Here is a 27,945-nt window from a genome sequence, read left to right as displayed (position 1 = left end):
TTGAGACAATGACTTATCAATGACCCAAGCCCAGCTCATTTAATCCCTACCATTGTGTCGCCGAGTTGTCATAATGCTTCAGAAAATGTACATTATCCCAGGGGCACTGGAAGATTCAATGTAAATACCCTAATTTATGACCCTCGTACTGCCTCTGCTGATCCATCAGCTATTGTATGCAGTAATCATGTGCCTATGAACCAGAGTGATGCTGTTAGCACTGAGGTGGTGAGCAGTGTAGGAAGTCCACTGTGTGCAGCTCCCCCTGCACTAATAAAAATAACCTGAGTATGTTTGCCCCTGCTAAGATTCCCAGTAAAGCAAGAAACTCTCTTAGATAATACCTTTGATGATACAGTGGTGGCAATACATGGTTATAAGATCTACCGAAAATACAGAAGAGCCAAAGGTGGAGGTGTGGCTGTTTATAATTTAAATATAATATTCCTGTGAAGTTTAGAGAGGATCTCATGTTAAATACTATTGAAGAAATATGGCTACAGGTACATCTGCCTCACATAATGCCCATTATTGTGGGAAGCTGCTGTAGACCACCAAGTGCTAACAGTCAGTATCTGGATAACATATGTGAAATGCTTGATGATGTATGTGATATCAACAGAGAGGTACACTTTCTGGGTGATTGAAATATTGACTGGCTTTCATCAGGCTGCCCACTCAATGAAAAGCTTCAAACTGTAACCACTGCCTGCAACCTGGTTCAGGTTGTCAATCAACCTACCAGGGTATTTACAAACAGTACAGGAATGAAATCAACAACATGTGTTGATCACAACTTTACTAACGCTGCAGAAATTAGTTTGAAAGCAGAATCCAAATGTGTAGTGATCAGGATTTAGTAGCCATATCTAGGAAAACCAAAGTTCCAAAGGCTGGGCCTAATATAGTGTATAAGAGGTCATACAGTACGTTTTGTAGTGATTCCTATGTTGTTGAACACCGAAACACCAAAAAGAAATTTTAAGCAAAAAGGCAAACTCAGCTCCATCATTCACTGAATCAGATGGCTCATTCATCACAAAACCCACTGATATTGCCAACTTCTTTAATGATTTTTTTCATTGGCAAGATGAGCAAATTTAGGCATGACATGCCAGTAACAAACGCTGACACTACACGGACAAGTATATCTGACCAAATTATGAAAGACAAGCATTGTAATTTTGAATTCCGTAAAGTGAGTGTGGAAAAGGTGAAAAAAATATGACAAGCCACTGTGTTCTGACAACTTGGATGGAAAATTACTGAGGATAATAGCGGACAATATTGCCACTCCTATTTGCCATATATTCAATTTAAGCCTACTTGAAAGTATGTGACCTCAGGTCTGGAGGGAAGAAAAAGTTGACATCAGACTTTCAGCACACTTATAGGGAAGGACATTCAACAAGCACAACACTTACACAATTGACTGATGATTGGCTGAGAGAAATTGATGACAAAAAGATTGTGGGGCTGTCTTGTTAGACTTCAGTGCAGCTTTTGACTGTCGATCATAGTCTGTTGCAGGAAAAACGTGCGTGACGTCACACCCCCGGCTATATTGTGGATAAAGAGCTATCTGTCTAACAGAACACAGAGGGTGTTCTTTAATAGAAGCCTCTCCAACATAATACTTTACTAACGACATGCCACTGTGTCTATGTATGCGAATGACTCAACACTATACACTACAGCGACTGAAATGACTGCAACACTTAACAAAGACCTGCAGTTATGTTCAGATTGGGTGGCAAGGAATAAGTTGGTCCTAAATATTTCAAAAACTAAAAGCATTGTATTTGGCACAAATATAATGTGGAAATTGAGGAGACTAAACTGCTTGTAGTAATCCTGGATTGTAAACTGTTATGGTCAAAACATGTTGATACAACAGTAGGTAGAATGGGGAGAAGTCTGTCCATAATAAAGCGCTGCTCTCCCTCCTTAATAACACTATCAACAAGGCAGGTCCAACAGACCCTAGTTTTGTCGCACCTGGACTACTGTTCAGTCGTGTGGTCAGGTGACACAAAGAGGGACTTCAAAAATTGCAAATTGCTCAGAACAGGGCAGCATGGCTTGTATTTCTGAGAGGTATTGATATGTTGAATGCACCAAGCTGTCTGTTTGAACTACTGGCACACCCATGCATACCCCACAAGACATGCCACCAGAGGTCCCCTCAAAGCCCCCAAGTCAGGACCAGACAACAGGAGGTGGACAGTACTACATATAGTCATGACTACATGGACCTCTATTCCACATCAGGTAAATCATGCCAGCAGTAAAATTAGATAAAAAACAGATAAAAATACACCTTATGGAACAGTGGGGACTGTGAAGCAACACACACAGACACAAGCATACAAACACATAATATTATACACACATGTACACATGGATTTTGTGTTACATATACAGTTGAAGTCTACATACACCTTAGCCAAATACATTTAAACTCAGTTTCTCACAATTCTCACAAATCAAACATTTATCGTGGAACTGGGATTCCTGGGAGTGCATTCTGATAAAGGTAAGTGAATATTTATAATATAACAGTATAACTTTAGACCGTCCCCTCGTCCCCCCATACCCGGGCGCGAACCAGGGACCCTCTGCACACATCAACAACAGTCACCCTTGAAGCATCGTTAACAATCGCTCCACAAAAGCCGCGGCCCTTGCAGAGCAAGGGGAACCACTACTTCAAGGTCTCAGAGCAAGTGACGTCACCGATTGAAACGCTAATAAGCGCACACTTCATAAATATGCACTTTATCGAACAAAACATTCATGTATTGTTTAACATGAAGTCCTACGAGTGTCATCAGATGAAGATGATCAAAGGTTAGGGATATAATTTTATCTCTATTTGTGCTTTTTGTGACTCCTCTCTTTGGGTGGAAAAATGGCTGTGTTTTTCTGGGAGTTGGTGGTGACCTAACAATCGTTTGTGGTGCTTTCGCTGTAAAGCATTTTTGAAATCAGACACTGTGGCTGGATTAATGAGAATTGTATCTTTAAAATGGTGTAAAATACTTGTATGCTTGAGGAATTCTTATTCGGAGATTTTAAAAAGTATATATATATTTGTCGCTCTGCACTTTCACTGGCTGTTGGCGAGGTGGGACACTACATCCCACATATCCCAGAGAGGTTAATGAGGAAACATTTATAGAACAATTATAGAATAAGGCCATAACGTAACAAAATGTAGAAAAAGGGAAGGGGTCTGAATACTTTCTGAATGCACTTTCTAGTCAATGATTCCAACACATGTAGGCTGTGGAAGAATCACACACAGCAAGCATGTACAGACACTTTAAGCCATCTCTCGTTCTCACAAAAACACACACACAAACACAGTCCCTCACACACACCGACCTCTCCAGAGCCCCCAGCCATATCAGGACTAAACTCATGTCAATCGAGTGACTGAACCTCAATGTCAAATTGCCCCACCAAGGCTTTGAGTGTGATGTGGTGTGATGTTGGCGTGTCAGAGAGAGGCTGATTCATGGTCATGCAATGGTATGCCTCATGCAAAGACAGGATGCTATAGAATTAAACCATATTTCAAGACAGATTGAAGCCTTAGGGAGGAGACAGAGCAAGAGAGAGAGAGAGAACATGCTCAGATGCAGGGCATGAACCAATGATTGAAGAGGTCAGTGCCTAAAGAGCCAATGAAATATTAAAAGGAGGAGGACACATGTTAGTGAACATCATATGTTCACTAACTGTACGATGGTACTATAAACACCATGGACAAGAGAGGGTAGGAGAAGAGGAGGACAGTGAGGGAGAGAGGCAAAGAGGTAGGAGAACATGAGAAGCAGAGAAGGGAGGAAGAGGGTAGGAGAGGAGTAGAAAGAAGGGGACGAGAGAGAACAAGTGCATAAGGGAGGAGAGGATAGGAAAGATAATGAAAGAGTGGAAAGAGGCAGCTGTGTTTGTGAGTACCGAAACTAATGTGTTTACTTTTCCTCTTAAGTCTGAGCTAATGGTATTGATCATGTATGTAGGGTACAGCCAGGTGCTGATGTGGGCCAGGTTCTCATCAAAAGATCTCCACCATAGACGGTAGTGCTGAGCCATTATTGCTTTTTGAGGTCGGTTCGGATTTGGTTTGATTCTTTTTTATAAATCACGGATTTCGATTTGTTTCGATTTTTTTTATTTTTTTAGAATTTTTTACATTAAATGCATTTTGAAATAATTACATTAAAATGATTAGAGCTTTTTAATGCAAATCCGAAAGACAAAATTGTGAACATTCAATTGCCAAATAATTAAAAATGTTCCATCGTCTCTGTCAGGTCCACAATGGGTAGACATCAATAGAAAAATAGGAAATTACTATCAAATAATATAATATTGACTTCCTGCCTTGAATTCTGGGGAAAGGCTGTGTGCTGATCAAGCTCTATGACAATTTCCGCCTAAATTAAACTTCACGAGTTAAAAGTACATATTAGACCTTCTAAATCGGACTGGCAACGAGTAAGGATAAATACTCAAGTGAAAGACGGCATCAAAGAGAAGATAATCCGCTATTTTCACCGTGTTTAAATCGCTCACCGAGCCCAACTCCACGAGGTGGTAGGGGCCACCATCACAGCCGAAACAGTGATGGTGGAGGTTCATCTCTCATGGCAGTTATTTCGACGAGAAACAGCCACCTCATTCGGCAAAATGCAAATTTCTATCGATGGCATGAAGGCTACTCACGAGAAAAATGATGAGCGGACGACCCACATTGAAAAGAAGAATGAGGAACATGACAAAGTTAATACAACAAGACCAGGCTATTAGCTACCTGATGGGCCAGGAGGAGGAGTTGCAAAAGAAGGGAGACATGTTGGGAAACTTCTTTTTCCAAAATCAGCTGCAAAAAGGGGGCAGAAAATGTCTACATTTGTGGACAAAACGCTGAGGGAGATCTTGGAAAAGCGAGAACCGCACCTGCAGCCCAGAGCGAAGGACACACAGAGGCCCAGCGCTATCGTCGTGTGCCTTCTCAACTTCGGAACCAAACAGGACATAATGCAGCTGTCGAGAACCAAGGGAAGACTATTCTACAAAGACAAACACATTTCTATCTTCAGTGACTGTTCTGCAGAGCTTTTGCGAGAAAAGAGAAACGATTACGACGGGATCAAGAGAGAACTGGCAGACAAAAACATCACATACTCTCTGATGTTCCCCGCGAAGCTGTGCGTCACCCATGAGAGCAAGACCCTGTACCTGATGCCGAGTCCTTCCTGCGCTCCATTGGGATTACACCACCTTCCAGATCCGAGGACAGGGTCAGGAAAAATATTCAGACTATGTGGCAAATTGTTGGGCCCAGAAGGAGTGAGAGAGAAGGACACATAAATCTACCGTGGAACACTGTCCAGTCCACATTGACTACTGAAGCGACCCCTTCTTCTTAAGGACTGGAAACTACCTGGATTTATGCTCATAACTGGGATCTTTTTGTTGGAACAATTCATCAATCTTTGACCTCCAGTTTAATTGAATGATAAGGTTAATCATTCAATCTGGAACCAACAGAATAGTCTGCTTTCCTCATTCCCAATTTCTCTTTTAGTAGACTATAGAGTAAAGATTATAAATGCTTTACGTTGTTTTTTATGGCAATTACATATAGGCTCTAAAAGTGTAGGTTGGTCAAAATATTAGCATAAAATGTGCTTTTGGATTAAGTTGAATTTCCAAGCATTGAACCCTTACTGTTTAGAACAGCCTGTTTAGAGGGAGAGAGATATCCTGCCCGCATATGATTGGATTATTTATCTTATTTTGGGATTCTGTTTTCTTATAGCCTAATATTATTTGAGTTGGGGAAACATTTGATAGGCTATGGAGCTATATTTCCTAGTTTATAACAGAGTGCAGTGAATGTCTCATCCATGCACGTCCGTTTATGGGCTCCTTACCTTTTTTTGTTTCTCATTGATTTTTGCATCCAGGCTACTCTTTAAATGATAGGTCGCTGAAGTAAAATTGTCTAGTGAAAATAATTAGGTGAGATATACTATAATATAGGCCGAAATATCACTTAGTTTCCACAATTGCCCCGCTACTGGGTCTTGTGAGGTACAAGGGGATGGGGACACTCTAATTTAGTTCACTGCAGCGAAAGGGGAGCTTTAATATGCGTCTTACATATAAAGCAGAGTATTCTACACGATTTGCCCGAAACAAATACTATACTCATGGAGACAAACCAGGGAAACTTCTTGCACTGCAACTTAAAGAGGATGCAGCTGAACGATGTATTCCCAATATCAGAACTGTGCAGGGCAAAGTTACTTCTTGTCCCAAAGAAATAAATAAGACGTTTGCTGAGTACTACGAGACCCTATATAAGAAACCTAAAGATGTTTCCTCTCCGGAGGACTTTCTCACACATTTGAAGCTGCCAGAGCTATCGTTTGAAGATAAGGAAATGATAGACGCTCCCATTACTGACTCAGAGATAGAAGCAGCCATCAGAAGCATGCAAAATGGGAAGTGTCCAGGTCCCGATGGGTTCCCCTGTGAGTTCTATAAAATGTTCAGTAACAAACTAATACCGCTGATCAGAGGGGTTCTTCATGGGGTTAAAGGGCGCCACTCAACATTATCAATTACTCTAAGACCCAACTCAAACAAACAGTTATATTATCTCTCGATGCTGAAAAGGCATTTGACCGCGTCGACCGGGTCTTTCTTTTTGCAACATTAAAGAAGTTTGGTTTTGGGGAGTGCTTTTTGAAATGGATAGAGCTGATAGATTCAAGTCCCAAATCATCTGTTAGAAGTAATGGGAATATGTTGCATTCCTTTTCGCTACAATGAGGAAACCGTCAAGGAGATTGTCTGTCACCACTGTTATTTGCCCCTAGTATAGAACCTCTGGCGGAAGCTATTAGAAGTGCCATAAACATTCATGGTCTGCAGGTGGGGCCAAATGAACACAAGATATCTCTATATGCAGACGATGTCATCCTATACATAAGAGGCTGAGACAAAGATTCCATATATATGGAATATGGTGAATATGGTGCTACATCAGGCTATAAAATGAACGTTGGTAAAACTATTGCTATGATGACATTTGGTGATGCACCCTCAAGTATTACACCCCCCCCCCGATTAGTAAAATCACTGAAGATCTAGACCGTTGGATGCCCCTCCCTATATCTCTAGCAGGTCGTGTTGCTTCAGTGAAAATGTTTTCAATGCTTCCTGTTAAAATCCCTGCTAAAACCTGTACTCGCCTAAATGCAGCAATAGGCACATTTTTATGGCAAAATAAAAAAGCTCTAATTAGTTGTAAAAAAAACTACAGCTGTTGAAAGAATTAGGTGGGCTTGGTATCCCTAACCTTAAATCATATTACTGGGTAGCACAACTTAATCACATAGCATCATGGATTCAACAACCAAAGGATTAGGTGGGCTTGGTATCCCTAACCTTACATCATATTACTGGGTAGCACAACTTAATCACATAGCATCATGGATTCAACAACCAAAGGATTAGGTGGGCTTGGTATCCCTAACCTTAAATCATATTACTGGGTAGCACAACTTAATCACATAGCATCATGGATTCAACAACCAAAGGATTAGGTGGGCTTGGTATCCCTAACCTTACATCATATTACTGGGTAGCACAACTTAATCACATAGCATCATGGATTCAACAACCAAAGGATTAGGTGGGCTTGGTATCCCTAACCTTAAATCATATTACTGGGTAGCACAACTTAATCACATAGCATCATGGATTCAACAACCAAAGGATTAGGTGGGCTTGGTATCCCTAACCTTAAATCATATTACTGGGTAGCACAACTTAATCACATAGCATCATGGATTCAACAACCAAAGGATTAGGTGGGCTTGGTATCCCTAACCTTAAATCATATTACTGGGTAGCACAACTTAATCACATAGCATCATGGATTCAACAACCAAAGGATTTGTCATGGCTTGAAATTGAGAGTCAATATTGTGATTTGCCTTTACATTGTATTGTCTTTATAGCAGATCCTATTTCTATTGACAGGATTAAACAAACCCCAATTGTTACTCTTACATTGAAGACATGGAGAGAGGTTCAACGCCAATATAAACTGAAAAATGGCATTTCTAGACACTCGCCTATATTTCATAACCCAGCCTTTCTCCCTGCTACTATGTCCCAAGGATTTGGAGAATGGGAAGAGAGGGGGCTTTACATTTTTTAAATCATTTAAATAAATCCAGGAGGAATTCATTACATCCCAAACCATTTTTTATAGGTACCTTCAAGTATTAGGCAATTAATTGTTAAAAAAGGACCGTTACAAAAACATTACTGAGACGATTACGCCTATTAACGAGATGATTGAATCACTTTATCAAGGGGAAAACATTGGAACCATTTCACATTTTTTGCACAATATCCTTAACATGCAAATATTACCTTAGATAATTAGATAATCTTAGGAACTCATGGCAGGTTGAATTACAGGATCAGATATCAGAGGAGAACAGGGGACTGAGGGAACATGTGGAGACACTATATAAAGCCACTACATGTAACCAAACAAGGGAGTTTCAATTCAAAGTACTACATAGTTTTTTCATGAGCCCTGATAATCTTTTCATTTTTTATTTTACCTTTATTTAACTAGGCAAGTCAGTTAAGAACAAATTCTTATTTTCAATGACAACCTAGGATCAGTGGGTTAACTGCCTGTTCAAGGGCAGAACGACAGATTTGTACCTTGTCAGCTCGGGGGTTTGAACTTGCAACCTTCCGGTTACTAGTCCAACGCTCTAACCACTAGGCTACCCTGCCGGGAAAAGGGAAAAAGTCATATCAGCTACGTGTCCAAGGCTAGGTGTGGACAAATATGTACTTTATCACAGGTATTTTGGCAATGTCTGAAAATCCAGTCTTTTTGGTTTGAAATTCTCCATGTTATTCAGGACATCACAGGCATTAATATTCAACCAGACCCATGTCATCTCCTAGGTATTGTTCCTGTGGATACACTCTAATACTCTTCACTTAAATTGATAGAGCATCTTTCAGCAGCAGCAAGGAAAAGTGTAACAAAACGTTGGAAAAATGAACATGCACCTTCAAAAGATATGTGGTGAGGTCTATGTGGGGAACTGACATTGAGAGAATTACATCAACCTTGGAACATAGACAGGTATGAAGGTGTCTAGTCAGAGTTCCTGTCATATCGTACAGGTCTTACTATGTCATTTATGGGCTTTTTGTTTGTTTCTGTTGTTTTTGTGTGACTTAATCCAAATTGTATACTTATTCAGACTCTTGAAATATTTGCTCTATACAGCCAAAATGTACCCTTAACATGTGAATGTAACGCCGCTCCTTAGTAAAGACAGTAAATATATGTTGTGTATGTATGGTACATGTTCTTTATGTGCTCTTTAATAAAAAGTCATGTTTAAAAAAATGAATAAGTGCCTTCGAAATTTTTTTTTTTTAAGATACAAAAAAAGAAGAAATATATTTTTTCAGTTGTGTACATTATTTACTTTTATTGGATGACTTTATCATTTTTCATTCCTTAAAGTCATCATCTCATCTCTGCTCAGACTGTAGTCGACAACCATCTAATGTTATGGCTGTTCTCCTCAGTCCTCAGTCATCCTAGACTAGCCTGCTTAAGTATACTGCAGAGCTGTCTGAAAATCCTTTTACTAATGATTCAAAGTAAATAAGGCATCATTTCACAAACTGTCTCTATCGCTCTCTCTCGTCGTTGTGTTGTGTTCACTCCTCTCTAATGCAGCGGCGTATGTGGACTGTGTGTTTCTAACCTAATGTGGCCGGCGTATGTGGACTGTGTGTTTCTAACCTAATGTGGCGGCGTATGTGGACTGTGTGTTTCTAACCTAATGTGGCGGCGTATGTGGACTGTGTGTTTCTAACCTAATGTGGCGGCGTATGTGGACTGTGTGTTTCTAACCTAATGTGGCAGCGTATGTGGACTGTGTGTTTCTAACCTAATGTGGCGGCGTATGTGGACTGTGTGTTTCTAACCTAATGTGGCCGGCGTATGTGGACTGTGTGTTTCTAACCTAATGTGGCGGCGTATGTGGACTGTGTGTTTCTAACCTAATGTGGCGGCGTATGTGGACTGTGTGTTTCTAACCTAATGTGGCCGGCGTATGTGGACTGTGTGTTTCTAACCTAATGTGGCGGCGTATGTGGACTGTGTGTTTCTAACCTAATGTGGCGGCGTATGTGGACTGTGTGTTTCTAACCTAATGTGGCGGCGTATGTGGACTGTGTGTTTCTAACCTAATGTGGCGGCGTATGTGGACTGTGTGTTTCTAACATAATGTGGCGGCGTATGTGGACTGTGTGTTTCTAACCTAATGTGGCGGCGTATGTGGACTGTGTGTTTCTAACCTAATGTGGCGGCGTATTTGGACTGTGTGATTCTAACCTAATGTGGCCGGCGTATGTGGACTGTGTGTTTCTAACCTAATGTGGCCGGCGTAAAAGTGTATCTCTGTCTGAGATGGAAAAGAACAGACACAATGGGTTATGGTCAATGTAGTTGAGTACCACTTTTCGGCACTGAACTAGGTTGAATATTTGCTTAATGAAAACTACCTCCCTTCAGCCTAGCGTCCCATATAGTTCTTCATTTCTCTAGTGAAACGTTGCGTTGGGCTCACAAAACACACAGAACTAAATGGACTTCAACTCATTCAACCGGCGTCGGTAAATTAGTTGTTTACTAGCCCCCCTCCAAAAATATACGCTACCGTTCAAAAGCTTGGGGTCAAAATAACATCAAATTGATCAGCAATACAGTGTAGACATTGCTAGTCATTTACAACATTAACAATGTCTACACTGTATTTCTGATCAATTTGATGTTACTTTAATGGACAAGAAATGTGCTTTTCTTTCAAAAACAAGGGCATTTCTAGGTGACCCCAAACGTTTGAACAGCACTGTACATTTTGGTTAATCGCTCAGCACTAATATAGGAGGGATTATTAATCACACACACACACACACACACACACACACACACACACACACACACACACACACACACACACACACACACACACACACACACTCTCTCTCTCCTGTGCTGACTCATAGCCCATAGAGTAATGTTGCCTGCCTGTGTGTACAGCAGCAGATATCAACAGGGTGGCAAGCAGGCAGGGACTGTATTCTAAGCTAGTTTCCTGGGACATCACAAGCCAGGAATAGAAGGAATAGAAAAATGATTTTCCCTCTTTTTTTCACTTGTTTGTTTCCTGGAACTCACCCTGGCAGAGAGTGAAGAGAGAGAGGAGAACATTACCACTCCCTTGGGCCGTGGCGGTCATTACATTTTGTCAGCAATTTATTGTCATGCAAAAGTCTGCCGGTCTCACGGTAATTGACCGTTAATTAACAAACACGTTTAGCATCTCCAGGCCTCCACACATACAAGCTGCTGATCTGCGCCTTGGGAACATCTACATTTAAAAAGTCTAATAAATCATTTTAATATACACCATCACAATAACTCCATTATTTATTTTAATCAGGTCTAAAAAAACATGCTATGAAGAAAATGTATTTTAGAAGAACAGAATATGAGTTGGCCTAAGGATATGTTTCCCATTACAGAGTGAGTGCGCATATGAAGAGGCTATATTAAGTGGAAAAGTGATCACTTGAAGCAGGTCCTATATGGCAGATTTAGAGTTATTTGGCAACTTTATTTGTGAATGAAACAAACCTTAGAATGTCTTAGAATTCAAAACATATATGGGCTGCATGGAGCGACTATCTGCTATTGATTTGAGAAAGAAGCAGAACAAGCTTGTGTTCTGTTCCTTGCCTCGGGCTGCACAGCTGTTCTCTCATCAACTGATTTTCACCCATCAGACTATTCTCAATTTAACCTCGTCTTTACTAATATATAAAATGTGTTTTGATTTAGAATGGTCCATGATTAAATGGTTAGGAACAGGGGGAGGGGAAAAAGACATCTGTATGCACTCCAATAGGGATTGGAGGACTCTGGCTTTCCCGCCGGTCTGGTAGGCTACTTCAGTTTTATAGCGGAGCATAATATGACCAGCTGAGAAATAAATACAACACCACTTATTTCACTGCACGCATCAACCACTGTTTGAGGAGTATGCTCTCGCTGCCAGAAAGGTGATGTTCCGCCCAAACTCTATGCCATGGGCTCTCCAACCCTGTTCCTGCAGCTACCCAGTAGTTAATTTGGGAAACTAATTGAAATATGCTCAATTAATTATGAAAATGTTTTTAAAAAATCCTATTACTAGGCTGTTCAAAATCAAATACAAATTGTAGACTAACTGTAAGCCGCCCTGCACAATCAATGAATCAACAGCATGGTCTAAGGCTATACGTTCTGTCCAGACTCATGGATATACATGTTGGAGCGTAGCGTAAGGTAACCAGTCCATCTAGTGTGCATAATAATACACTACCAACACATGTCCAGGGGGCATAAAAGGAGATTAGCGTGACTCAACGGTCACGTGGAATTTTACTGCGGACATGACTCATGACTTCCGGTGTGTAGGTAATAGTGTCACCGCAACAGCCCTAGTGATAAATCATTGTTGTCAAACTCCTGCCCAAAATGGATAATGGAACGAGAATACCCGGTGGAACCAGAAATGGGTCCTCCCAAAATATGACCAATGACCACCTGCCAGTCCTTCACCATAAGAGAGACCAGGAAAACAAAGGCAATAAATAAACATAGGACATTTTTTTAAATATATGTTACATTTTTACCTTTATTTAACTCGGCAAATCAGTTTAGAACAAATTCTTATTTACAATGACGGCCTGATGGGTTAACTGCCTTGTTCAGGGTTCAGAACGACAGATCGTTACCTTGTCAGCTCGGTTACTGGCCCAACACTCTAACCACTAGGCTACCTGCCGCCCCGAAAAACAGTGTGTGTGTGTGTCTAATCTCTGTAAAATCTACTACTGCTTTCATCCATTCCAACAATACAGTTTGCCATCACTTTGACTCCTCATTGCTTCTGATTTAGACTAAATCCCTAATGCAGTATAATATGTTCAGCTGGACTACAGTAATGGACATTACTACTGGACCCTCACTGAGGTAAAAGCCTTCACATACTGTAGAGTGAGGGGAAGAGGAGGAGCAGGGCAGTGTACTCTCTCTCTCCGTCTCAGTCTCTCTCTGTCTTTATGTCCTGCCTTCAGAACGCCCATCTTTCTATTTATCTAGAAAGTCCATTATAAACTGGGTGGTTCGAGCCCTGAATGCTGATTGGCTGACAGGCGTGGTATATCAGACCGTATACCACGGGTATGACAAACATTTATTTTTACTGCTCTAATTATGTTGGTAACCAGTTTATAATCACAATAGGGCACCTCGGGTGTTTGTGGTATATGGCAAATATACCACGGCTAAGGGCTGTATCCAGGCACTCGTCGTGTGTTGTGTCATGCGTAAGAACAGCCCTTAGCTGTGGTATTTTGGCCATATACCACAAACACCCGAGGTGCCCTATTGTGATTATAAACTGGTTACCAACATAATTAGAGCAGTAAAAATAAATGTTTGTCATACCCGTGGTATACGGTCTGATATACCACGCCTGTCAGCCAATCAGCATTCAGGGCTCGAACCACCCAGTTTATAATGGACTTTCTAGATAAATAGAAAGATAATTAAGCCCTCATTGCTTAATTATATCGCTGTGTTTGTCTCTCTCAAGACACACTCTGTCTTTGTCATGTCCCTTCCATGCCTCTCGCTCACATTCTGTCTTCATACTCTCCTGATCTTCCTCATTCTCAGGAAACCAGACCCATCCATACAGCTCAGTGCATGCACTGTATGTTAGGTATACTAGCAGAGAGAAGGACTGAGGGGTGGATGAGACCGCTGAGTGCTCTACTTGAAACAAAACACTCAGCCATTAGTATGAGCCTGGGCCAAGAGGCTTAATGCAACCTCACAGTCTTCTGTTCTACTGGACAGATAATAGCCATTACTGCCTCAATGGGAGGGAGGAACATCAAGACAAATGTTGAGGTTCGGTGAAACAGTGTGTAGGGAAAATTTGAATGTTTGTGCTATTTTTAGAACTATTAATATTCTTAGAACTCACTTCTGTGTTCTATTCATATGCTGTTCTATAAACCCATTTCTGTGTTCTATTCATATGCTGTTCCATAAACCAATTTCTGTGTTCATGCAAATGGCTGACTGTAAAAATCCTCACTATCAGCAGCTGCAATTTGACAGTATGCCCAGACTGTGTTTTGAGAACGAAAGACCGTGTTTTGAGAACAAATGAAAGAGATCTCCGTTTCAAGGTCTCAGCTTAGAGAGAAGAAGCCTCGTGAGGTATTGGTATGTCACATGTTATGAACCAGTATTGGTCAGTCACATGAATGAAACAAAATGGTAATGATTAATTAATTATGCTAAATCTTGCAAGTATAATTTGTTTGTGTATAGCTGTATATAAGACAACTGGTGGGACAGCCCCAGCAGAGTTTTCTAACAGACATGTGTACTATGGTGCATTGAGTTGGTTGGAACCTCTCCAGCGCGCTGACAATTAAACAATGATTCATTTAAGATTGACTTTGAGTGTCAATGTTAAAAATTTCCACGACAAGTGCAAGTAAACGACAGACGGCGCTTGGAGGAGAAATAGCAGGAGAAAATAGGATGTAGCTGTTTTTGAAAATCTATAGAAGATAAGAGCATGATAATGGCTTTAACATGAGCCGTTCTGAATTAGACCCTGTTCTCTCGGTTTCTCTCCCAACGAACACAGGCTCTCATCCTGCTTTCAGCAATGAGGGAAATAAACATATGCATTTAGCATGTGTATGGGCCACTAGCTACCATTACCATTAATGTACTGTATACAATAGAACCTATCATACAAGCTCTTCATAATGTATGAAAGATACCTGTATGTGAATGAATACATTCCTTTACTACTCGTTGAAATATCAAGCATTCAATTCCATTTACATTCTCTCCATATCACTTCATTATTTTCATCTCACTCCATTCTGATTAGAGTCGACCGATTAATCGGAATGGCAGATTAATTAGGGACGATTTCAAGTTTTCATAACAAATCGGTATTTTTGGGCGCCGATTTCCGATATTTTTTTTTTTAAATGAATACATTTTATTTAACTAGGCAAATCAGTTAAGAACACATTCTTATTTTCAATGACTGCCTAGGAACTGTGGGTTAGGGTTACACGAATGCAGTAGGAGCCAAGGTAAGTTGCTAGCTAGCATTAAACTTATATTATAAAAAACAATCAATCATAATCACTAGTTATAACTACTAATCCAGTTTAGCAGGCAATATTAACCAGGTGAAATTGTGTCATTTCTCTTGCGTTCATTGCACGCAGAGTCAGGGTATATGAAACAGTTTGGGCTGCCTGGCTCATTGCGAACTAATTTGCCAGATTTTTACGTAATTATGACATACATTGAAGGTTGTGCAATGTAACAAGAATATTTAGACTTAGGGATGCCACCCACTAGATAAAATACCGAACGGTTCCGTATTTCACTGAAATAATAAACGTTTTGTTTTCGAAATGATAGTTTCCGGATTCGATCATATTAATGAGCAAAGGCTCGTATTTCTGTGTGTTATTATGTTATAACTAAGTCTGATTTGATAGAGAAGTCTGACTGAGAAGCAGCAGGCCCGTAATCATTCATTCAAACAGCACTTTCGTGCGTTTTGCCAGCAGCTCTTCACAAGCACAGCGCTGTTTATGACTTCAAGCCTATCAGCCTAATGGCTGGTGTAACCAATGTGAAGTGGCTAGCTAGTTAGCTGGGTGTGCGCTAATACGGTTTCAAACGTCACTCGCTTTTAGATTTGGAGTAGTTATTCCCCTTACGCTGCAAGGGCCGCGGATTTTGTGGAGCGATGGGTAACGATGCTTCGAGTGTGGCTGTTGTCGATGTGTTCCTGGTTCGAGCCCAGGTAGGGGCGAGGAGGGGGACGGAAGCTATACTGTTACACTAGCAATACTATAGTGCCTATAAGAACATCCAATAGTCAAAGGTATATGAAATACAAATGGTATAGAGAGAAATAGTCCTATAAATACGATATTAACTATGACCTAAAACCTCTTACCTGGGAATATTGAAGACTCATGTTAAAAGGAACCACCAACTTTCATATGTTCTCATGTTCTGAGCAAGGAACTTAAACGTTAGCTTTTTTACATGGCACATATTACTTTCTTCTCCAACACTTTGTTTTTGCATTATTTAAACCAAATTGAACATGTTTCATTATTTATTTGAGGCTAAATTGATTTTATTGATGTTTTATATTAAATTAAAATAAGTGTTAATTCAGTATTGTTGTAATTGTCATTATTACAAATAAAATAAAATTAAAAAATAGTCTGATTAATCTGTATCGGCTTTTTTGGTCCTCCAATAATTGGTATCCGTATCCGCGTTGAAAAATCATAATCGTCCGACCTCTAATTCTAATACCATACATCTATGACTGGAGTGATGGTTCAAATCAAAGATTAATTTTCAGTTATTTGAGCCATTCATTTTGAAATACCGGAAGATCAGGTGATTTACCATTGATGTGGGTAATGGTCTAGGTTTCCAGTTATTGTCCTTGGGGCTTTTTGAGGGTTGCTAAATTAATTCAAATTAGCCGAACTTATGAATTTGTTACCATATAATTTCCTCTCACAATTCATCACTTTGTCGGCCTGCATTGTGAAGTGTGTGTGTGTAAGAATGTGTGTTAGAGACAAACAGCCTGGACTGGCTCCTAGTCTGGGGAGAGTGATGTGTGTCCACACACCTGCGGTCCTGCTCTGCTGATGCAAACGCATGCTAATGTCCAAGGCCCCTGGTCCTGGTGGAGCACAAGGGCAGAGAAGCAAAGGCACTGTGCTCTGTTCCCAGGTCTGACTCACCCTGCCTAGGGTAGCTCTGAGTGGGTTGGTGGGTGGAGAAGGGAGAAGGGACAGGGACCAATGTGTTAGTCATAGGGCTAGGGGACTAAAGGGACAAGACTTAACTGGAGGAAATGCTGCTTTGAGCTATTTTAAAGAGGGCTGCCAGTGTGTTTATGCGCATGAAAACACAAATGCATACATTACACACACACACACACACACACACACACTTCCAGCAAATCTAATGAGAGTAGGAGGACACTTCTCCTGAGACTGGAGTGCCCTTCAGAATCGTTCCAGGCAGTGACTAAACAGACAGAACAGAGCTGAGTGAAATGAAAATAGCCATTAGGGCCTTCAACACTCTCCAGCACAAATACACCGGACTCAACACAAACACACGCACGCACGCATGCACACAAACACACACACTAAAAAGTACTAAGTAATCTGTTACTCTGTCCAACTGCTTTCAGGTAGTTCCTCTCCAGGCCTATAGGAGATCCGATCCAGCAATTTAAAAAACAAAAAAACGGATCTCAATCCGCCTTGAAAGGATGAAAACCAAATCAAAACTATGTAGAAATGATAATGGACCTACATTGATAGTCTCCTCACTCTGTCCAGCTTGATAACAGTCATCTATATTCTCCTCACTCTGTCCAGCTTGATAACAGTCATCTATATTCTCCTCACTCTGTCCAGCTTGATAACAGTCATCTATAGTCTCCTCACTCTGTCCAGCTTGATAACAGTCATCTATAGTCTCCTCACTCTGTCCAGCTTGATAACAGTCATCTATAGTCTCCTCACTCTGTCCAGCTTGATAACAGTCATCTACAGTCTCCTCACTCTGTCCAGCTTGATAACAGTCATCTATAGTCTCCTCACTCTGTCCAGCTTGATAACAGTCATCTATATTCTCCTCACTCTGTCCAGCTTGATAACAGTCATCTATAGTCTCCTCACTCTGTCCAGCTTGATAACAGTCATCTACAGTCTCCTCACTCTGTCCAGCTTGATAACAGTCATCTACAGTCTCCTCACTCTGTCCAGCTTGATAACAGTCATCTACAGTCTCCTCACTCTGTCCAGCTTGATACCAGTCATTGATAGTCTCCTCACTCTGTCCAGCTTGATAACAGTCATCCACAGTATCCTCACTCTGTCCAGCTAGATAATAGTCATCTATTGTCTCCTCACTCTGTCCAGCTTGATAACAGTCATGGAATATCAAAAATTCCAAAAGCGACGGAAATATAGGACATTTTAATTGCGCCCCCCGGATGTCAGTGAAGAACAAATGAAGCCTGTGGAGAGAACAAGTTTGCCATCCCTGGTTTAAACTAATAGTGGACAGTGTTACCGTGTTAGGAAGAAGACTGGTGAAAAGGACCGGACTGATAGTCACTGGGAGGCTGGAGGCCAGACTGAACAAGAGGTTCACCCCTGAGATAGGAGCAGAGCTAATCTATGTACATGAGGATATGCCATCAACCAAACATTTATCATCGCAGGTGATTTATAGATCGGTTATTGTGGGTATAGGGTTTTGGCCAGCACTGTCAACCCCGAGGCCAGGCTATCTCCTGACCCGGAGAGCAAGGTAACAGCGAGACAAGCCCAGAGAGAGCGAGCCCAGAGCACATCCATCATCAGGAAGCACTGATCCAGACCGCCAGACAGTGAGCACGCCCAGGGGAGTCCAGACGAGCCCAGAATGACTGAACCTCCCGAGGGGAAGCCCAACGAGCCCAGAATGACTGATGCGACCCAGGGAAGGGTAATCAAGTGTAGAATGACTGATTTCTCCCACTGTGTGCAGAACGACTGAAAATCAAAGGGGTCCACCCAGTGGAGATTAAACAAGCGACGAATAACGGATGCCACCAAAGGGAAGGTAGTCAAGTGCAAAATGCATAGGTCCCTGTTAGGAGAAGTTAGGAAAGTGTGTTGCGATGGTGGTAAGAGGGGGTGGTAAACGAGGGCACAGTAGTTTTCCTCATGGCGATGTGAGGAGTGATCAGAGACTGCCTGCTGAAAGGGAGATGAAACTAAGATAGATGCTGCCCAGGGTGGGTTAAACGAGCAAAGAGCAAGTGATGACTTTATTCTAGGGAATTAACTAGTGAGCGAACGGAGAGAAATACACTGTATGAACCACCTCTCCCTCTGCCTCTCAAGCACTTTCTCTGTATTTCTGCTGACTGTGGGCCAGTAGTCTACAGGTACACACTCAGTCAGTCAGTCACACATGAAGAGAGACAGACTGACACACAGATTGATCTGACCGTGTGAATGTGATATTAGGAGAGAGAATCCACACCATCGCTCATAGAAAGACAGAAAAGGGATCTAGAGCAAGAGACGAAGTGAGACAGAGACAGTGAGAGGTGGGGAGAGAAGACAAGGGATTTGTCTTGAGAGAAACTATGTGATACATTAAATCCAAGGCTAACAAATGCGTTTTAAAGCGTGATTCCAGCTGTTTAATCATGAGAATTGGGTCCACTGTGTGTGTGTGTGTGTGTGTGTGTGTGTGTGTGTGTGTGTGTACACACACAGTGGACCCAAACAGTGTCTTGCTGTCTCGCTTACACACACACACACACACACACACACATAGGTTTGTGATTGTGGCTGGCAGCTCTAATCCTCAGAGGGATTAAAGCAGGACCTGAACAGCTGGTCCATCTCTCATCGCACTCTGCCCTCTTGCTGCTCTGTGTGTGTCTGTTACCAACTTCTCCATCTGTCTAGAGCAACCTCACAATATATCCTTCATTGAAATAACAACACCACAGAAAAGCCGTCTCAAACTGACAGCAGAGAGACAAGACTCTACACAAGCATGCGCACGCTCACACACACACACACACACACACACACAAACAAATGGAGCCTGATTACTTGACGTGCCACTGAGGCAGTGTATCAGTCCCGCACCCAGCCAGAGATATGCAGACACACTATGGAGGTAACAACCACACCCATCAACACTCTCCCAAACAGATACCAGGAGGGATCTGTTGACAACAACAAGAGTCACAAATACACAAGTCCCAAATTAGAACAAAAGTATCCCAACTATGGCATAGAAGTGGAGAGACTTGGTGAACCGCTAATCTAATAATAATAATAAATAACCAACAGGCCAACAAAAGTATTCATTCACCAAGATGAAAGACATTCAAAAACATAAAACTCCATGAATAAAACAAGTATTTTCTGAAGAAGACAAACAACTAAAAAGTGTTGGAAAATGATCTGAACCAACAAGTTGAACAAACCAATCCACACTGCTCATCAAGTCCATCACAACAACCAACTAAACACTGACTAAAAACACAAAACAAATGAACGAACGGCATGAATGAAAGAGCGGAGGAGAGAAGTCTTCCTCTCTCTGGCTCTCCCTCTCTCTTTCTTTCTGTGACTGACCTTGCAGAGTTTGTGGTAGCGTGGGGATGAGATGGCCATTCTCTGGAGCCTGTGTAAGAAGACCACCACTTTCTGGAGGGAGGTACGGACCATGGCCATCATTTTACGCGTGCCACAGGTCTGCAGCCTGCTCCGAGTCCGCATGGCACGCTAGCACTGCCCAACCCTGCTCATATCCTCTCCTCCTCCTTCTCCCAGAGACACACCACAGCAGGAGTGACGTGAACACACACACTTACACACACTGTCTGACACACATGCTGCGATCGGCATGCCCCCGCACACACAGATATACTGGCACACACACACAGTGCACGGTCAGTCACGTGCTCTCTCACAGCAAACACTCTCTCTCTCACACATATACACACACAGTCACACACACTTTGTCACACACATGCACACACTTCCTCCTCACACACAAGCTCATGCATATAAGCGATGCTGAAACACTCACTGACTCTCATTCACACACACTTAAACCATGATACACAAAACCACTCCAAAAATAGATGTCACTCTGGGGTCCACTTCAGGAGCCAGGGGTCAAAGAGGACAAAAAGGAGAAAAATCAGCCGCTAAGCAAACAAAGAGAAGAAGAATGAGAGTGGGAGGCAGAAGTTTTGCTGGAGGAGAGGTGCGCTGCTCTCCGATCGCGGCTCACAGCGGACAGCCAGAGATAAAGACTGTAGCGCTCCACGGAAAACCTTCAGAGCGGACGACAGTGAGAGACAGAGAGAGAGAGAGACAGAGCGATCAGTAGACCTGGGATAACAGACGACAGAAGCTCCTTCAGCCATAGAGAGCCAATGACCAGCCAGAGGGAACCAATGACTGGGAGAGAGGGAACGAGAGAGAGAAAGAGGGAGGGAGAAAGAGAGAGAGAGAGAGAGAGAGAAAGACACCAATGGAGAGAGCGAGCACAAGTGAGATGTACAGCGTGCAGCCCGCACACAGCATGAGCAGCAGTGTGTGTGTGTGTGTGTGTGTGTGTGTGTGTGTGTGTGTGTGTGTGTCCCAGATGTAACAATATGCACAGATACAGAGGGATGAGAAAGCAGTCTGATATGAGAACAGGGACCTGAGAGAGAGAAGGGAAGAAAGAAAGGGGAGGGATGAGAGAGAAGGGAAGGGAGGGAAGGGAAGAGAGGTGAGGAAAGAGGGGAGGTAAGAGAGGGGATGTAAGAGGGGGGAGGGAAGAGAGGGAAGGTAAGAGAGGGAAGGTAAGAGAGGGGAGGTAAGAGAGGAGAGGTAAGAGAGGGAAGGTAAGAGAGGAGAGGTAAGAGAGGGAAGGTAAGAGAGGAGAGGTAAGAGAGGGGAGGTAAGAGAGAGGAGGTAAGAGAGGGGAGGTAAGAGAGGAGGTAAGAGAGGGGTGGTAAGAGGGAAGGTAAGTGAGGGGAGGGAAGAGAGGGGATGTAAGAGAGGGGAGGGGAGGTAAGAGAGGGAAGGTAAGAGGGGGGGGTAAGAGAGGGGGGGTAAGAGAGGGAAAGTAAGAGAGGGAAGGTAAGAGGGGATGTAAGAGAGGAGAGGTAAGAGAGAGGAGGTAAGAGAGGGGAGGTAAGAGAGGAGAGGTAAGAGAGGGGATGTAAGAGAGGGGAGGTAAGAGAGGGGAGGTAAGAGAGGAGAGGTAAGAGAGGGGAGGTAAGAGAGGGGAGGTAAGAGAGGGGAGGTAAGAGAGGGGATGTAAGAGAGGAGAGGTAAGAGAGGGAAGGTAAGAGAGGGAAGGTAAGAGAGGGGAGGTAAGAGAGGAGGTAAGAGAGGGGTGGTAAGAGGGAAGGTAAGAGAGGGGAGGGAAGAGAGGGAAGGTAAGAGAGGGAAAGTAAGAGAGGGAAGGTAAGAGATGGGAGGTAAGAGAGGGAAGGTAAGAGAGGAGGTAAGAGAGGGGAGGTAAGAGAGGGGAGGTAAGAGAGGGGAGGTAAGAGAGGGAAGGTAAGAGAGGAGAGGTAAGAGAGGGGAGGTAAGAGAGGGGAGGGAAGAGAGGGAAGGGAAGAGAGGAGAGGTAAGAGAGGGAAGGGAAGAGAGGGGAGGTAAGTGAGGGGAGGGAAGAGAGGGGAGGTAAGAGAGGAGAGGTAAGAGAGGGGAGGGAAGAGAGGGAAGGTAAGAGAGGAGAGGTAAGAGAGGGGAGGTAAGAGAGGGGAGGGAAGAGAGGGAAGGGAAGGGAAGAGAGGGAAGGGAAGAGAGGAGAGGTAAGAGAGGAGAGGTAAGTGAGGGGAGGGAAGAGAGGAGAGGTAAGAGAGGGAAGGGAAGAGAGGGGAGGTAAGTGAGGGGAGGGAAGAGAGGGGAGGGAAGAGAGGGAAGAGAGAAGGGAAGAGAGAAAAGCAGATAAAGAGGAAAGTACATTTTGTGAGCGCATTAAAGAGAAGAAAATGTAAAGAAAGTGAAGGATAGTGTATGAAAGAGAAACAGAGACATGGAAACAGAGGAAGTGCTGATTCAGTAGTAGCATCTGTAATTTGCTCTGTTAATAGATTCCGAAACATGACTTTCTCCTGCACTCAGGATCTGATCCCGTTTTTTCCCTAAAGACTCCCCCAGCGCGGCAGACGAAGCACTCCTTCTCACACCACATCATCTCAGTTTCCCAAGACTTATAAATACGGCGCACACACACACACACACACACACACACACACACACACACACACACACACACACACACACACACACACACACACACACACACACACACACACTCAACTCTAAATAAGAGTGTGTGTTCAGCTTTGAGCTAAGGGACATATTAATGCCCATATGGCCCCTGTCTTGCCTGTCACTTTATATCCAGGGAAAAGACTCAGTAGCAGGATGGGAAAGGGAGGCTTAGCATTGAACACACACACAGACACACACACTCTCGACCCCCATACACACACACATGCGTGCGCACACACACACAGGCACACACATATACGCTTAGATAACCATGTGAGAAAGCGAGAGTGATTATCGAGTGCTCTGTGAAGCCAGATCTTAATTTGGTGAGCCATACATGTGTTCACTCATTCCACACAGTATTGATTATTCGAAGGGAATTACAGGGATACCGTTAACTAGCCCAGTTAGTGACATCACTGGGTTTCCAGTCCGTTAGTGTCGGCATGTATGAACCCCATCGGGAACTAGCATCGTGTTCACATTAAGTTACAGCATCGTTTGGCCAGCGATTCCAACGTGCTGTAGAATGAAAGTTCATGTTTGAGAAGGGCCAGAATCGGTATGGTGTTTGCTGTACAGCTTGACTATATAGACTGGAACGCACTGGTTTTAGCATTTTAACATGCACACACACGTGCACAATAAGCCAATGTAGCATTTTTTTGTACACATAGGTACATATCAAGGTGAAAACATCGGAGATAGATAAAAGCTCCCTTACAACAGTGTGCCCTTTGCCCTCTCTGTGTGAGAGCATTACTGCTACATCTCTGACTCTTTGGAGTGTGCGTGTGTGTGTGTGTGTGTGTGTGTGTGTGTGTGTGTGTGTGTGTGTGTGTGTGTGTGTGTGTGTGTGTATTGCCCTCTGCCCGCATTCTGTGTGTTGTGCGTGTCTCTGTGCTCCTGTGTGACAGTGAATAATAGGGAACAGGCTGCATGGTGGCTTCGCATGGAGTCACTGCAGCTGAATATGGCACCAGACCAGCTGAGGGGAAACAGGCTAGCACGGTGCAACACAATATGGCACCACACCAGCTGAGGGGAAACAGTCTAGCACGGTGCAACACAATATGGCACCAGACCAGCTGAGGGGAAACAGGCTAGCACGGTGCAACACAATATGGCATCAGACCAGCTGAGGGGAAACAGGCTAGCACGGTGCAACACAATATGGCATCAGACCAGCTGAGGGGAAACAGGCTAGCACGGTGCAACACAATATGGCATCAGACCAGCTGAGGGGAAACAGGCTAGCACGGTGCAACACAATATGGCACCAGACCAGCTGAGGGGAAACAGGCTAGCACGGTGCAACACAATATGGCACCACACCAGCTGAGGGGAAACAGGCTAGCACGGTGCAACACAATATGGCACCAGACCAGCTGAGGGGAAACAGGCTAGCACGGTGCAACACAATATGGCACCAGACCAGCTGAGGGGAAAAGACAACCATCTCGTATCACCTCAAAAAATGTAAACCTTATCACATATTTGTTTTTATATATACAGTAGTAGATTGTGTATTTCAACCTCTATTAAATAAAACATTTGTTCTCCAGTTGTAAGAACTAACCTAATGTGCTTTATCTTTCTATAGCACCTCTCTAAGACCAAACCTCTGAGGAACATTGCCTTTTTCTTCTCCTAAGAAATCATGTGGCTTGTGGTTATATGGAGCATCTCAAGAAGAAACTCAGGTAAGGTGACAGACTTGACATTGACTGGTGACACAAGAGTCACTCTGAATGAAGCAAGGCTCCAGGCTCCTTTCCCCCGTATCTCAATCTGACCATTCTCTGTCCTGTTATCTCCTCCTCTCTCTAATCCCCCTCTCTTTCCTCCTTCCCCATTCATTTGCTTTCATTCATACAGTTTCCATTGGGCTCTGACTGCAGTCCATCAATCTTACCCAAGTTGAGAGACAGAGGGAGAGAGAGAAATAAGAGAGAAATAAGAGTGAAATAAGAGGGAAATAAGGGTTAAGGAGGAGTAGAGGAGAGAGGACAAGAGAGGAATAAGAGTGAAATAAGAGGGAAATAAGGGTTAAGGAGGAGTAGAGGAGAGAGGACAAGAGAGGAATAAAAAAATAAAGGCATTTTTCCAGAAAGCTCCATTTGAAATCACAAGATGGGCTTCCTGTAGGTGGAAACAGAGCTGGAGAAAAGAGACCATACGAGGCAATGTATGAGACCATATGAGGTCATGTATGAGGCCGTGTATGAGGTCGTGTATGAGGCCGTGTATGAGACGGTGTATGGGACCGATTAAGAGGCCATGTATGAGACCATGTATGAGTCCATGTATGAGGCCGTGTATGAGGCCGTGTATGAGGCCGTGTATGAGGCCGTGTATGAGACCGATTAAGAGGCCATGTATGAGACGGTGTAAGAGGCCGTGTAAGATGCCTTGTATGCGGCCGTGTATGAGGCCGTGTATGAGGCCGTGTATGAGACCGTGTATGAGACCGTGTATGAGACCGTGTATGAGCAGGCTGTTTTTAGAGCATCAATGCTCCCTCAAGTGAGACTAACCTAGAAAAACACAATGAAAAGGCACAACTCAATGGGAGATTAAGAAAATCATAGATGACTGTAGGAGTCTATAGTATTTCATCTGTGATCATCAGAACAGTATGTGTGATTCACAGGAACAGTGTGTGTGTGCGCGTGTGCGTGCGAGTTCAGCCCGGTTTCACAATGCAGGTAAAAAGGACAGACACTACGGCCTTATCTGGACAACTACAGGAAGAACATCCCTCCCTCTCTCCCTCCCTCCCTCTCCCATCCTCTTTCTCTTTCATGCGCCCTCTCAACATATCCCCCTTAGACACAGGAATCAATGTGGCGTTCAGACGGTCTCTTTTTACACAGACAGGGGCATTGTGATAGAGAGATAAGGGGTGAAAGAGGGAGACCAAGCGTGTGAACAAATAAAACCAGAACCAGATTGACATGACTGTGTGGTATGAGAAGAGCTCATCTCTGTCAAAGGGCTGTCACACAACTAAACACAAGTCAAGGAGGATTTTGAATAGACCATTTATAAATCAAAAGGGAGGACAATATGTGTCATCGTAAGAGGCGGGAAAATGACAAGCAATCGGCGAGAGGACACATACCACATCACTGAACAGCGCATGACAGAAAAATCAATGACCGAGCACACACACAGCTCACATGAATGCAAGCACACTATCTTAATGAGGGATGACAGGGGGATAAGAGGACAGCACCTGTCCCCGTCTCCCACACACCTCCTTTGTCCTCCTTATTTCAACCTCTCTCTGTATTCAGCCCCTCAGCCAAGCCATTTATCTCCATATATCACTCAATGTTCATATACCGAGTGTCAATCTCAGTTCTCTTCTCTTCTTTTCCCGACGCCTAAAAACTTTCACACACAAAATCAGCAGATCAAATGGGTATGGCCTACCTCCAGTTGCCCCCTCAGCTCCTTGACGTGGGCAGAGTCCTGTGATAGCTCCTCCCTCTGGGAGGCATCGGCCAGGACGTTGACTGTAGTTTCGGCCTCCTGAAGCCACTTGAGGAAGGCCTCCAGCTCCCTGAGGGAAGTCTGTAGAGCAGTCAGGTCACTGTCCAACTGGGCCTGGCGGTCACTAGCCCTGTCATTCAATCAACACACTAATTAGTTGATCAATGTAATGTCCAATGATCAAGCATTGGTTTGGTTGGAGGTCATTGTTTAATTAGCTATCTGAGTATAATTCAAATATCTCATAACATTATCAAAGTGATATGTGTGTGTGTGGGGGGGATAGTAAAACAAGGAACATTCTCCCTCGTGGGGACATTTCCCACATCCCCATGAGCTTAGTGGTTAGGTTTAGGGTTACAATTAGGGTTGGGTTAGGTTTAGGGGTTACAATTAGGGTTGGGTTAGGTTTAGGGGTTAGGGAAAATAGGATTTTGAATGGACATTTATTTTAGGTCCCCACAAGGATAGAAGAACATAACATGTGTGTGTGTGTGTGTGTGTGTGTGTGTGTGTGTGTGTGTGTGTGTGTGTGTGTGTGTGTGTGTGTGTGTGTGTGTGTGTGTGTGTGTGTGTGTGTGTGTGTGTGTGTGTGTGTCTGTGTGTGTGTATGTGTGTGTGTGTGGTCCAACTTTGCCATCCTTTGGGTTTCTAAAGTCCTCACAACTATAGTAAAACAAGTGGGGACATTTTGCCGGTCCCCAAAAGGAAAACTGCTATTTTAGGTTTAGGGGTTAGGTTTCGGGTTAGGGTTAAGATTAGGAGTTAGGTTTAGGTTTTGGGTTAGGGGTTTGGGAAAATAGGATTTTAAATGTAAATAAATGTTTTGGTCCCCCCTGTGTGTCTGTGTGTATGTGTGTCCACCTGTTGTTGATGCTGTTCCAGGCTCTGTTGTGTTTGTCTGTGACCTCTTTGATCCTCCTCGTGTCATCTGCAGAATACTCTCGCAGGAGCTGATTGGACAGCTCATTAAAGGTTACCACGGTACCCTGACCTCTTCCCAGGTCTTGCAAGAACACCTGGAGAAGAAAACATAAACAAACAACAAATAACAACATACTCCTTACACACTAAACAGTAGCCGGAAATGGCTTTCTAAATCTTGATTTAACTTCTTTCATATCCACGTCTAATGCCTTTTAATCTCACTGCAATTATCACAGTTCCCTCAGGATCTCACTTTGTTTACTAAAGGTATGCTAACCCATTTAATTAAATGAGAAATAATGATTACCTTGTCAGAGGTATCCTATCAGTACCTGTTCTAGGGCATTGGAACTACAGTACAGTACCACAGTGAGTTAAACACAGATGCCCTCTAGTGTTTCAGGTTGGCGTTGCATTGGCCACCCG

General features: G+C 43.1%; 1 protein-coding gene across 8 annotated transcripts in view; it reads right to left on the bottom strand.

The window, feature by feature from the left end:
- The window catches only part of utrn (utrophin), a 337,767-nt gene that overhangs the window by 183,500 nt on the left and 126,322 nt on the right, over positions 1-27,945 (bottom strand). For 6 of the 8 annotated variants that reach the window (XM_031800412.1, XM_031800411.1, XM_031800415.1 and 3 more), the window contains 2 exons: positions 27,457-27,611; positions 26,533-26,722 (listed from right to left, as the gene is read on the bottom strand). In XM_031800412.1, coding sequence (XP_031656272.1) covers positions 26,533-26,722; positions 27,457-27,611 — 345 coding nt within the window. Of the gene's footprint in view, positions 1-20,442; positions 21,264-26,532; positions 26,723-27,456; positions 27,612-27,945 lie in introns of those variants that run through there. The other 2 variants (XM_031800419.1, XM_031800418.1) reach the window with 2 other exon arrangements.

This window comes from Oncorhynchus kisutch, linkage group LG21 (genome assembly GCF_002021735.2).
Source record: "Oncorhynchus kisutch isolate 150728-3 linkage group LG21, Okis_V2, whole genome shotgun sequence".
NCBI lineage: Eukaryota > Metazoa > Chordata > Actinopteri > Salmoniformes > Salmonidae > Oncorhynchus > Oncorhynchus kisutch.
The sequence above is the reverse complement of the archived record's forward strand: the minus strand, read 5'-3'. Positions and strand labels throughout refer to the sequence as shown.